General features: G+C 36.8%; 1 protein-coding gene across 5 annotated transcripts in view; it reads right to left on the reverse strand.

Annotated features, from left to right (window-relative positions):
* QKI (QKI, KH domain containing RNA binding) overlaps window positions 1-14,262 on the reverse strand; it is a 146,476-nt gene that overhangs the window by 109,246 nt on the left and 22,968 nt on the right. For all 5 annotated transcript variants that reach the window (XM_063390624.1, XM_063390623.1, XM_063390622.1 and 2 more), the window contains exon 2: window positions 521-663. In XM_063390624.1, the coding sequence (XP_063246694.1) occupies window positions 521-663 (143 nt within the window). The remainder of the gene's footprint in view (window positions 1-520; window positions 664-14,262) is intronic.

Genomic DNA, 14,262 nt, shown 5'->3' on the forward strand with positions numbered 1-14,262 from the left:
AGAGGACAGGACAATCAGCCCTGAGATAAAGACATTTCTACAAGCAACAGAACTGGTTATACAGGTATGGGACAAACAGTAATTGAGACTAAGTACAGTCTTGAAAATGGCTCTTAAGGGCTGCTAAGCATTCTGTAACTGACTTTTAGACACACCAAGAGGAAAAAAACACCATTCCAAGAACTATTTTCCTCCTAAAATTCACCTCACAAGTGTCTCAGGACAATTCAATACTGAATTGTCACTACTCAGGACATTCAATACTCAGGACACTCAATACTGAATGAAGAAGATAATTAGAATCTTACATCTATAGTTTAGCAATCCATACTAGTTTGGTATTTGACACAAACTTCTTCCACTCACACTCATGACAAATGAAGCAAAGTGGAACAAACACCCACTCCCTAGTATCCAAAGCAATTCAGCATTGATCCAAGGGAAGCATCACACGAAATTTACACTTAAAGACAACCACAAGGATCAAAAAATAATTTAGGGACTAAAAAGATATACTTACATCTGGATATTCTTTTACAGGCACATATAGTTTCTCTTGTAACTGTACAATAGGTCCCACAGCATCTGGTAATTCTGCACTTCTCTTCTCCGTACTACCATTTAATGTGTCGTTATACATGTCTTTCCGTACTCTGCTAATTTCTGTGGGGGGAAAAACGTATATTAGGCATTAAATACAGCAACAGATTATAATCTAACATGACAATCTTCTCATTCTATGATTTCCCAAATCTTAATGCCATTTCCTTCCTCTTCTCATGAACATCATAGTAGCTGAAAAATCTGATCTGTTTTTGGTTTTTTTCTTCTGTTTTGTTTGGGGAGTTTTCAACTGATTTCGTTTTGGGGTTTTTTGTTAAATTGCAGCACCCAACCTTAAATGTCTTTCATGTCTGTAAATTTGCTACCTACTCATCCTGTTTATGGAATTCAGCTATTGAAGTAAAAATTATGTGCACCTCCTCAGAACACTTACACAATTGCTCACATCATTTAAAAGGTATATAAAAACAGTTCTTTTATGTTTTTCTTAATACTAAAGCAGCTAGAAAGTCAAATAAAATTTACAAATCTGTACCTTACACAAAAAATAGAAAAATGTACCTATACAGTACTTTTGCTAGTTATGGGATTAACTGCAGTGCTTGGAAATTAAATGGAGGATCTTTCAGCAATGGGAAACAGGACAACTTAATGGTGCAGTTCATGAGCACATGGTATGACAACAAACAGGCAAATGTCGTTTTACTGACAACCCATACAGAGATCACCAAAAAAACAAAGTCAAGTTTGGCATCAGAGACCCGTGCAAGCTCTCTGTGCACCCAGAAGCCCTACTACTTCATTTCAAAGCAATGAAAAACTCCTCAACAGCACCAGGGAATGTCAAGGGTGAACTTCTAAGTAGTGTTTCTGCCATTTGCACCTGTTACTCACACCTTGCCGTATTTACTTGTAGGATGTAGCTTAGTAATTTAAACAAAGTAGTGAAAAATGGGTAATTTGATTCAAATCTACATTAGCGTCACTAAGCTGTAACAGTCTGAGAATGAACACAAAGCTTTCTTTTGTTTAACCAAAAATAGCATTTAAAAACAAGTTACATTTTACTTCTAAATCTGTTAAACGTGGTATTTAAATTGCTGCTATGGGAATCAGAAATTCCACATTTCATAACTTATGGAGTCCCAAACAGTGTAAAAAAGTTCTCAATGAGTTTATTTCAGTATTGCTGAAGAATTACTTAAAATGAATGTATGGACCAAGTTTCAAACCAAAAACTAGCATTTCAACAGGACTGTTCCCAAAGCATTAATATTTACAATAACATGGGCTGTAAACAAAGCCAGGTATCAGTAATTCCAGTCTTTTACTTAGAATTGCAACAAGTGTTTTCAAAACCTTCAGAATTAAACATGGCACTGAAAACAGTAATCTTATGTTTTCATCTAAATACAGGAAGCCACACAAAGAAGTCACTTGAAACTCCAGCAGTAGACAAGAGAGTAATATAACCTCTGTTTCATAACCAGTTTCTTCTCTGGCAAATGATTAATAGCTGAGATTTCACCACCTGAAAAGCTGTGGGATGGGGGAGAGCAGCAGAAAGCAGACATCTCTGAAACGCATATTCAGGAACAAGTTGTTTCTCTGCTGGAAACTGACACAGTCATGTGTACTGCATCATGATTTGGTACTTAACACCTGTTTACAATGGGGAACACAAATTTTGTCACCATATAATCATAGCTGAAGGAAAAAATCCTCATCTCCTACACAGACAATTTTGGCAAGGAGCACAAATTCCTCAGAACTACAAGCAATATTTATACTGGCTCCAGTATATAAAGACATTCTTTAGCACATCTCTACAAATACTATCTTTTGGCACGCCTTGTTCCATTTTCATTCTCTTCAGATTTTCCATTAATTTACACTGCACTGAAACAAGCTAGGAAGTCTGCAGAAGTACTGAAGCCTAAGCAGCAATGTGGTCATTTTTTTTATAGTTGGCAGCTACTGAGTAGCCACAACCACACAAAAAGATTTTCCTTTTAAAATGTATTTCTCATGCAGAATATAATCACTAACATTCAATATCAGTCTTCACAGGAGGAAACAAACATCTATTTTAATCTTTCCTTTGCAAATAATCCTATGTCACATTCATGACACTTGAAAGCCGAACATTCAGAGCACACACAGATAGTATGTGAGCCAGCTTGAGGACCACCCCTCAATCTCAGCTTGTGCAAAACCTAAACTACTCCAACTTTATAGAGAATGAAGACATCTACCAAAAAGCTCCACTACAGGACCAGACACCTGAACTTTCATTTTCTCTCTCTACATTCAAGCCAGCAGTAATGGTAACAAACATCAGTACAGGGACAGTCAGCTACAGCCATCAGCATTATCAGTTGCTCCTCAACTGCTACCATTTCTTCTGCTTCTAGGCATTTTCCCTTCTCTCTTGTCTCGGATACTTTCTCCTCCAAGACCTCAGAAGAAACATTCAGAAGCAACAGATGAAATAACAGGCATGTATTCTCAATTTTCTTTTACTGCTGATCCAGTCTCCAGACTCCACTTCTGCGCAACACATTAGCTATGAAACTCTTTCCACTTTTCTTAAATTTCACAGAACTGAAGGACAATTGCTTAAATGATAAAATAATTAGATTAAATCTCTAGTTCACCCATTGTCTCTCACTCTTAACAACAGATGGAGTACAACATATCTTCCTTACTATGGTATTAGTGCAGCCGACGACAAGCATTCTCTCAAATGTACAACTCATGAAGTTACCTGCTTGATACGTCTCCTGAGTTTTTTCAGATTCTGCTGAATTCCTCTTCACATCTCCAAGATTACCTTTTTTTATGACTAACAGTAGTTTCCTCACATACCTGCCTCTTGTTTATTCACATCTCTGGTGCTTAAACAAGACTGGATACAAAGTATTGAATTTTGATGACACAAAACCTTTCCTTTTATGGCCTTGCAACTTTGCCACTCGCTTTAGGCAGTTACGTGTATTGACGGAATTATGTGGTACTGTATTTTCAGCACCTCCCTCAAGTTTACCAGCAGTTAATAAGGTTTCAGAAAGCATCACCAGCAGCATGCTAGAAGAGAGAAAAGCTCTGCTCTCTCAAGTCCTACCAAGTACCATTTTATTCTGTTCTGAAATAGATTAAAATATCTAAAAATCTGAGGAGCAGTGCTGAAGTAGGAAGGCCAAATCCTCCAAGCACACCTTTTTATTTTGTAGCATTAAATACATATATCTTAAAAAAAAATAAGTCAATAGTCTCTTATTTAGATTTATTTCACATTTCTTATACACTACCAAGTAGGTCTTCCCTTGCCCAAAAGCTTCTTTGGTATGTCTCTCATGAAATCACACTTTTCAAGTTCATTTGTAAAGCTTTAGCTCCTTCACATTTACAATTCTTTACAGATTCTTCCCGCTCATAGGAAGCCAACAGATTCAAAAATAAGGAAAGCTCTACTTTCTAAGTACAATTCTAGGTACTTTACCTCTACCTTAACACTGCAGTGGTAATTACGTTGTATAATACTCTACGGATTGAAGAGTGTTAGTAAGGAGAGATACTTAATTATAATAGATATAACTGAAAAAAAAAAAAGGGACACAGCAACTTCCCCATATCTCTAAAACCTGTGAGTTTTGCCATTGCATTAATAGGTTTCTGAAAGGATGTAAGTACCCATATCTACTGTAGGTAAAAGCAGAAACTCAAAGGATTTCGAAACCTTCAATATTCACCTTTAACAATACCATGGTCTATACATTCTAAGTAGTAAGTTTAGCAGTAAATGACAAATTTGTCTTGCTCACAGCAGGCTAGTGGAGAAATAAATTTAAAAGAAAAGGCAAACTGGTTTCAATATCTTTATCTTGTTCCACCTGAATGCGGCGTGACCTAGTTAACCGTGGTAGCAATGACATGCATTCTGGTCCAGAGAACATTTTTCTTCCTCCGCCCCTGAAACTATACAAGTAATGTAATCTTTTGTTTCCTTTATCTATAGAGCATATTTTTCAATCTCTATAATATCTTTCTAAGATATGTTTTGAAGCAGGATATACTGTTTATACTGCTTAAATCTGTCTACAGATATGTATTGTTTTGATTTCTTCATTAAAGTATTCTTCCCCTTTGAATGCACAAAGAACAGTGTTCATGTGAGTTTGCCATCACATTAAACACCATCAAGAAGTTACTCTTTTTCAGCTGTCAATTATTCCTTTGGAGGAAGTAAGACTCTGCACACTGTTTAAGACTGCTGGGTTGTAACATAAAATGGGTTTACATAAACCATTCTGCAAGAATATTCAAAGTAGGAAATATCTGAAAAGATTCAAATCCTTCCTGTCTGACCACTTTGCAAACCACTTTCATCACCAGTGGCCACAGCTTTACTATTTCTCACCACGAAAGCTTTTTCTGAATTATAAAGTTTTATCTTTTGGAAAAGCAGCAGATTTACTGGTTTTAAATTGATGCATTCCTCACTGTAGTTTAAGCTAGAACTAAGAATTTGAAAAACTGAAACAACTCTTCTGATATTCCAAGTTAACTACATCCGTTTAAACAGAAATGAACCGATGCCACTCTCATGTTTCGAACTCTTATGTTTCTTTCATATGTTAAGTCATCAATGCGCACAGAATTTAATTTCTGAAACTAACAGAAGAGCACCGTAACTGCCATTCCTTGTTTTTACAATACACAGCAAATGGGGATGGAACAATCCAATATTCAAAATCAGCAAGAGATACAGAACTAATCAAAACACTAATCATCATCTAACACCAGAATGGGATGCTTCCTTAACCATATGAAGCACCAGGCTTTTAAAGATTCTCAAGCACAAGCTAGTTTCCAAATGAACTGATAATAAAGTTAGGAGCAAATGTTTAATGCTAACAGTTTAAGAGTTACGGTAAGAAAAAGAGTTATGTTCATATAGCTAAAAATTTACATGGTACTTGGATCTCACTGATGCATAGAACACCAGTTTCAGTTTTCTGCTTTCTCAGATCAATGACACCAATTGTTTTACATGCAGTGTAATTTTATGTATTTTGACAGGCAAAAATACTTCTTATAATTTTTTTCTTACAGACACTACACTGAAGCACAAGTAACACCTTCAGTATTCCCACAACAGCTTTTGGCAAAAAGTGAAAAATTCTAATAACAATCTGTCAGAGACCATTTTAGTGAGTCCACTCAAATGCACGTGATAAGCATGCATTGCAGTGAGGGGGCAGGTGACTAACTAACTGAAACAAATACCCTCTCATTCTTCACTACTATGCAGTGTAATTTGTTTTTAATGCAACAAGTTGATATTTTTACCAAGTGTTTTAATTGTAGACAAGTGCTGCTACATCACCATTTTAGGCATTTTAGAGTTACTTTGAAGCAAGAAAATATTTTTTCCGATTGTTTTGCAATCAGGTAAGTCCCTAAACTAGAAAAAAAAGGTTACAGACATGAATTTAACAGACTTAAAATTGCCGCTTCATAGGATCCAAATCCACTGAATACAGATCCATAATTTATACAGGCAGGCAACCAATTCCATGTTCTATTAAAGCATTATGCGTTAATTAGACAACTGCGACTAGATACCAGTTAGTTTTAGATAATATACAGTGTGTCAAACAGCATCTGATAATACTGCAAAACATACAGAAAATATAGCTAATAATGGAGAGGAAAAAGCAGAAAAAGCAGGAAACTGTTAGATTCTACTCTTACTTAAAATCTCTGAAGACCAGTGAATCATAATCTCTCTTGAAAGTGTTCTAAAGGCTAACACAGAGTATGTAGTATGCAGCAAACTACAATGAGTAGCGTGCAGAGTTCATTCCCTGCACAACAAAATCTTGTTGACACAGCAGGTACCAAATTTTAATACAACTTTTATTGTAAAAAAAAATTAAAAGAAAAACCAAAGTGACATCACACCATTAATGCACTACATCAACACACACTTAGTCTCTCAGAAGAAATGAAAAAGTATATTGAAGTACTAAATACCACCACTGAGAACATGGCACACATATCATTCAGGAGTATCACAAAAGAAAAAAAAAAGAGTTTGCATTTCAAATTTCAGTTCATCTTTTAATGCTTTGGAGAAACTATAGGTTCTTCTCTTTGGCTCCTGGGAGCCCAATCTAGCAGTACACTTTCGATGATTAAACTGTCAGTCCAATGATAAGTGGGCAGCACTTCCAGCAATTTGTCAGCACTCTTGGTGTCAAAATTCAGTCATTTCTTTTTGCAAGAAGAGCCTGCAAAACTCCTTTTGTGGGCAGTTGTAAGGTTTGTGTCAAACTGACTTCAAAACCAAATAGAGCATACTCATCTGTTCTCTTTGTGTAAATGTCAACAGAAAGCTTTAAAGTGGTTTATTATTGGTGGAACATTGCAACTCATGTGTTTTCTAATCTAGCAGCTTTAGTATGCTTACTTGGCAAAGAAATAGCTGGTTTTATTCATTACAATTTTAACAGTCTTCACTGTTAACACCAGTGCTGTTTGCTACTACTGCTGATGCAGCAGAAATAGCAATGTTAGCAAAAAAACAAGTCATTTTTAATATTGTGCCACAGGGACTTGTACCCTGCATGCATCATCAGTACATGATCCAAATGCTGGCAAGCATTTACACTCCCCACCTCTGCTATTAATGCAGTGAAATGAAATGCCTGAGCATCAGGCAAACAAGATTCATATCATCTGTCCCTCAGAAACCAGCACAGAGTTAAAAAAAAATAGACTTAGGATCAAGCAAAGCCAGTGAAACAGTCTACTTCTGACAAATTTTCATGTATCAGCAATTTTGGTCTAAAGCATGACACTGAACTCAGACATAACAGACTGCTAAATTTAAAAGAGTCATGCATTTGTTTCCACTGAGTAAAACTTGCATTTATGTTACTTAACATTATGGTATGTCAGAAAGGCCAAAGCAGGTCTGAAAAAGTCCATCAATCCTGCATTACAGCTGCCAGTGGCAATCTGCATTTGCTTAAAAAATAATGTAAAAAAGATTAAATACAGTCTCTCCTCATCTTCTTGGTAAGCTCCAAAAGCTATACATATGAGATGAAGTTCTTGTATTTGTCTCATCATACCCCAGTACCGTGCTCCAAAATCCTAAATATCTTTAACACAAAAATCAGTTTGTAAATTCCCAAAAGGGTACTTCAAAGAACTTTTCAGCAGTCTACTTGGCATATTCAACTAACATAATACAGCAACGGTCATACACTATCCATCCACACCCAAATGAGCAGCACTGGAAAATGGAATGTTTCTTGAGGTGAGTAATTGACTGATAGAGAGAAAACTGTAAAACTGAAGTCCATCAGCCCAGCACGACTGCTGAAGCAGATTTGGTGGCTTGTATTTGCACCAGGCCTGACTACCACTCTCAAAAATCTACTCTAGTTCCCATTAGCAGCAAGTTGCCCCTAAATACTTACAGAATAATAGAATCAAAAAAGTTGGAAAAGCTCTCTGAGATCCAATCTAATCTGTGTCCAAACACACCAACATATTAGCTAGACCACAGCATTAAATGCCATGCCCAGTCTTTCTGTACACTATGTCCTCTTGTCCTGTCTCTGGCTGCCTGGGAGAAGAGGCCAAGCCCCACCTGGCTACACCCTCCTTTCAGGGAGCTGCAGAGTGAAAAGGTCTCCCTGAGCCTCCTTTTCTCCAGGCCAAACAGCCCCAGCTCCCTCAGCTGATCCTCCTCTGGAGGACTTCTGCTGCAGACCCTTCACAGCTCTGCTGCCCTCTGGACTCACTCCAGCTCCTCCACTCCAGCTCCTCAAGTTCTCCCTTAGTTCCAAGGCGCACAGCTACAGGTACATCAAGCTTCTAGAGCTATTCATAGCTCTTGTCTGCTTTTCTTCCATAACCAGCAGCATAAACCAAATGTTTTCAGGTAAACATAATTATAAACTTGAATATCTTAGATGTGGGAGAATCTGCAGTAATACTGCTCTGTGTGAACTACTAATTACCAGAAGGATTAAAGAAAGGAGCCACTCGTTCTATGAGATTTAAACAAGTGTTACCTGGTGCACTTTAAAAACACCAGCTTGACAGTATCAGCTCAGACAGAACTTTAGATAGAACAGGTGGGTATTTTCTTACAAAAAAATACATTACCTCAGTTGGTTTTTTTTTTGCAATTGATCTTTGTGACAAATGCAGATCGACTGGTCTGCAACAGCCCAGGTCTTCTCTACCCACACACAATCCCATGCTCCCTTCACACCACAATCAACTGCTGTCCACTTTGCACAGCTATCTTCTGCATATGAAATGAAGTGTATTTACATTCAACAACTATGAAGTTATGTAAAGGGAAGCTCTCCAGTAAAGCCAGAAGAACATTCTCTAAGAATGTATACTGAGCACTTCAGAACAGAACAGCCCAATTAATATCAGAGTCACCTGGACATCAGCACTGAAATCCCACACTATGCCAATAAGTGCAAGAAGGGCATAAAAGTAAAGGGCAAGAAACTATTTTACAACTTTTAAAACAAACCAAACTAATTTAAACAAATTTGTGGCACAGACTCGTCTAAATAATGAGTTTTGAAGTTTACTGTAAAATTAAAATTACAGCTGAGTTGCCTAAACTTTAGAATTGCTTATTCTTGGAACTGAGAAGTAAAAACTATTAAAAAAGGCCACCTGAAAAACCAAACAGCAGCACCATTTTCTTTCCTGTATTTAAGGGTGCACCTTAAGTCTCACCAGTTTCAAAGAGCAACCTAGAGCACATACAGAGTTATTTTCTGAGTCTTTGGGAACCATCCACAATGATCCTCCACAGTCAGCAATTACAAGAAAGCATTCCATTGGTTAATGTACTCTTTGTCTTTTGTATGAAGAGAGTGAGGGATTTTTTTTTTTACTAGCATGATCACCCAAACATAATTACCTATTCCCTAATACAGTCATGTTGTGTGAGCCCTCTCTTACTGATCGTTTAAAGGCCAAAGTAAATTTCATACATTTAATCATACAAAGGCAATATGAAGAAACACAAAATTTGGTCACTTATATAAAGTATTTCAGGTAATGTTGGGAAGTGAAGATGCATATCCTACTGTTTTCTGTCCATTTTCCACAGGTTTGTGTGCATTTCTGCATTACAAAACCGAATCTTCTACAGTTTATGCACACAGTGATAATTTGATACACTGAAAACCACTAGATGCCTGGACCATACCCTACATGGTTCATGAGATAAAGGGGGAAAAAAAATTAGTTATTATTACCTGATAAGTTGTGAAGTACTAATATTATGTGTTTATTAAAAGAACATATGAAAACTATGCTGCTACTGAGATGCTGATGAAAACACTTTATAATCATAAAAACTTGTATTTAGGCACTATAGGTTTTATACCTGTGACATCTAAACAAACTGATTGTTGATTATCAACTGAAAAATTTACCTAATACCTTAAGCAACACCAAAGTGTGAGAAAGCAAGCATACCTGGAGACAACTGACTTAGTTAATGAAGTGAACATTTCCAATTCCAACCTGCTAGCATGTCAAAACAAAGCTATAACAGTACCTGTACGAAATGTCTTTCTCTATGTATTTCTGAAGTACAATTTCGTAAGAGGCCGTCCTGACGGCTTTCATCACTTCAGCTGGAACCTAACCCATCTGAATAGGACTGACCAGTGCCCCTCATTCCCAATTCACTTTTTCTTAGCTGATCACGTACAAGAGTAACACAATCCCACTTTTATACACACTGCTCCCCATCACACAGCACTGTTGTAAATGCTGCCCTGCCTAGCTCTGCCAGCATTTTATTCACAAGCCTAAGAAAGTAACCATTTTTGGTTGACAAGTACCAGCACTGACAAGTTAGTCATCCACAACATTAAATACATTAACTATTGCACTGCTCTGATATAAATTCCATGACAAAGATGCACTGTACAACTGTGCAAATTAAGTACTGGAAGACTTCCCAGAGTTAGTCAGTACATAAACAAGATCTCTACTTAATCCCAATCTCTACTTAAACAAATACATAACCAACGCCGTAGCTTAAGAAATTTGACAACACAGCTGACCAAACTACAACCCTCAATTAAGCATTACTGACCTGTGTTAAAAGATTATACACGTCCAACACACCTGAAAACTCTTGAGTTGGATGTAAAATAAGCAAACATGTATTCATGCAGGAAAACACTCCAAAATTTAGTTCTACACTAAATATTTCATCCACACACATTAGTCCCATTTTTATTACTGTGCCATGTTTCAAACACACTGAAGAACTTTTTAAAATCAGCATGAAAAGGCTGTAAGACATATGACAAGTTTACCACAGACAGACAGCACTAGAGTAACACAATAATTGTAAGACTGCTCAAGAAACAGAGCAACACAAAGTTGGGTTTCCTGTGGAATACTCTGCATGAAATTTAATTGAAGAAATTTGGTTAAAATATGGCAGGGAAGTTGGAACTAGGTTATCTTTAAGGTCCCTCCAACTAAAATCTTTCTATAACTCTATGAAATGGGTACTCCTAGAGAAGCTCTTCAAGGTATAAGCTAAAAGAAAGTGACAATAGCTGTGCCAAAAGTAGAACTGATTCAAAGGAGGCTGTCAAAGGATGATTAAAAAAAATATTAAGAACAATACATACGATAAAAAGAACAGTTTTCACCTTACTGCAATTGTAATTTATTATATAAATACAACCAGTGACAAAAATTTATATAAGAGAACTATAACTAGTAAAAAATTTTAGTAATGTCATTAAATACTTTCACCAAGGTGTTGAAATGAGTTTTAAAAAGCTCGTATTTATGCTAGGTAATACATACAGAAAAAAACAACTTAAATATTGCCACTGAGTTCCTCTACTACAACTGCTAAACAACTTCTGTATCATATTGAAGTGATTAAGATAACCAGTCAGCTTTGAAAAGCTGATCATTTTTCATCAATGTAGAGAAAAAAAGAGTCTGCTTGAATTCACTGCAATTGCATACACCTCAGTAATCTCCTCTAAGATAAATATACCTATGTAAACATGGTTCTCCAGGGAAGTGAAACCCGGCAACAATCAAATCTCACATGACTGAGACTTAAATTCAAGGTTAGAAAAGTAGCTGTTGGCAATTGTAATTTTTACTAAAGCTGAGTGGTTTTTCAGACTTGAACATAAGTTAAAATGAAGTGACATATTAGTACACTAATCTAACTGTTATCCATCCTTTTGTACCACACATTAGTTCAGCCACCTGACTCAACACATTACCAACCAACAGGAAATCAGCAAGGCAACTCTTTCTAAACATGCAGAGCCAGCAAAACCTTAGAGAACTAACTACAACTACCATCATCACCCTCTGACAAAGTGAGAAATAAGAACATTGCTACTTGCATTTCTTTTACTGCAGTGAAAGGTATTAACTGTTATTTGTCCTGTTTTATTTTTTTTTTATTCCACATAGTGAATGGAACATTTTAATGAACCTAAATTGCAGTTGTGTATGTTAAAACTTGCTTAGATCAACTTACAAAGTTTTGTTTCTGTCAAGAAAAACAACTCTTAAAAAAAATCTCCAGTAAGAGTATTATTATACGATAACAAAAATCTCATTGACTCTCAGAAGTCTAAGTAGAGTCACATTCTTTTTGCTCCTTTACATGACGAACAGATACCTCCTTTTCAAAAACTACAGTGCTACTTGGCTCTATTACACAGATTCTCATTTCAACCAACACAGACTTAGTTCACCCTCTTCAACCGTAACATATTTTTCACTCACAATAATGACAGAATAGTTTGCCTGCCTAATATGTAAACACAAGTATTTAGTTAGTGGCACTACTGCAGAAGTACTACTTCTACAAGTAATCAGAATAAAACAGACTAGGTTGAACCTTCTAATCATCCTTCTTTTTCATTTTATACACGGTATTTGATTTATATGTACCATCAGTCCCCCATTAGGCAGATCTGCCTTGCCAGGTGGGGCAGCAGAGTCAGAACAGCCCTCGGAGTATTTGTGTCAGTCCAAGTCTGAGCACCTTGGACATCCTTGTAAAGGTGCACAGGTAACTTGGGCCCCCTGACAGGAGATTCCAAAAGGCATGGTTATGTATGCTGCCACAACAGCAATCCACTAAAACCTAACAAAACCACAGCCTGGCCTCAAAAAACAACAATTGCACACTCCTCAGGAATGTGAAGAGGTGACTATTCCTTGATAAACTGCTACTAATATTTTTAGAGCTACACAATGTAACTATCCTGGGAACTATGACAATAATATCATGTACTCTTGGTTCCCAAAAAAAAAAAATGCCATTATTAACTGAAATAATTCTTCAGACTTCTAATCCTCAATTACTATTACTAATCAGTAACAATTATTGCTATTTACTGCATATTTAGGCCCTGCCTTGTGATACCACATCAATAAAATATCACCTTCAACAACAAGCCCCATGCTTCTTTCCATGTCAATAAATATACACTGTCCTGGTCTGTATCTTATTGTCTAAAGTAACATTCACTTGTTCAACATCAAGAGGTATTTTCTAAAAAGTCTGAATCACACTCTGCTGGGAAGTAGACCTTTATGAACAATCTCATGAAACACTATAAAGAAATGAAGGATGTGATCTTTTCCCTATAATACTCAAGACCTGCTTCAGAGAACTGCTGCCTGAGATTCCCCCAGTATCAGAAACATCACTCTCCCAAAACAAGCTTGCCTGAAAGCTCTCATCTGTGTGCATCTTATGGATCACTTTTACTGCCATGAAACAACCGTGCTCCTATCTGGTAACTTGCTAAATTCAACCAGTCAGCTAGGCTGGCATTTTTCCATCCAAAGACCTCTGCTACGTGAAATAAGGTATTAACTGACAGCAGAAGAAGATACTGTCCTGCAGCATAGGAGGAATGAGACTATTTGCCTCTGGGTTTCACAGATATTTCCTGACAGCAAAGACATGGCAAGACTCCAAAACTCTGGGTTTACTCCAGGCTCTGGAAAGCAGTTTCCTCTAGCAGACACATACATTTTGTTTTTCTCATCCCAAACCTTCTCCTACTCCCAAACCGTCTTTTCTCTACACTCAAGTCCCATTTTCCACCTATGGAAGACACAATTCTTCATTTCTTCAATCAGTCCTAGTTTTCACCCAACCTCGCTCTCACTTTATTCTTCCCAAGAGTCCACAAACCATGAAGGATGGCTAGACCATCAGCCTATTGTCCTCCAATATAGTATCTTCCAGTTTAAAAAAACCAATTCCTTCATTGAAGTTGAGATTTCACAAGAAAGCCATGTTTTTGCTTAAAACACAGGAAACTCAGCCCATTCTCCCAAGTGTGATCCCCAACGGACAGAAACACACAACAGCAATTACATGGCTTTCACGGGATAGGATAACTCAGCAGGATAACCTTTTGTGCTCAAACTTAAGTGTTCAAATCCACACATGATCCATCTCATTTAAATCTAGGCAGACTTCCAGACAAAATGATAAAAGTACTCACTTTAGCAGCCTCTCACAGAAAAAAATTCAAGCACATTTTGTTTTAAAATACTAAGACTTTTTTGCCCATGCTCATTCTTGATAAGTTTTTCACTGCTTTAATTGAAGCCTAA

The sequence above is a fragment of the Prinia subflava genome, chromosome 2, assembly GCF_021018805.1.
Source record: "Prinia subflava isolate CZ2003 ecotype Zambia chromosome 2, Cam_Psub_1.2, whole genome shotgun sequence".
Classification (NCBI taxonomy): Eukaryota; Metazoa; Chordata; class Aves; order Passeriformes; family Cisticolidae; genus Prinia; species Prinia subflava.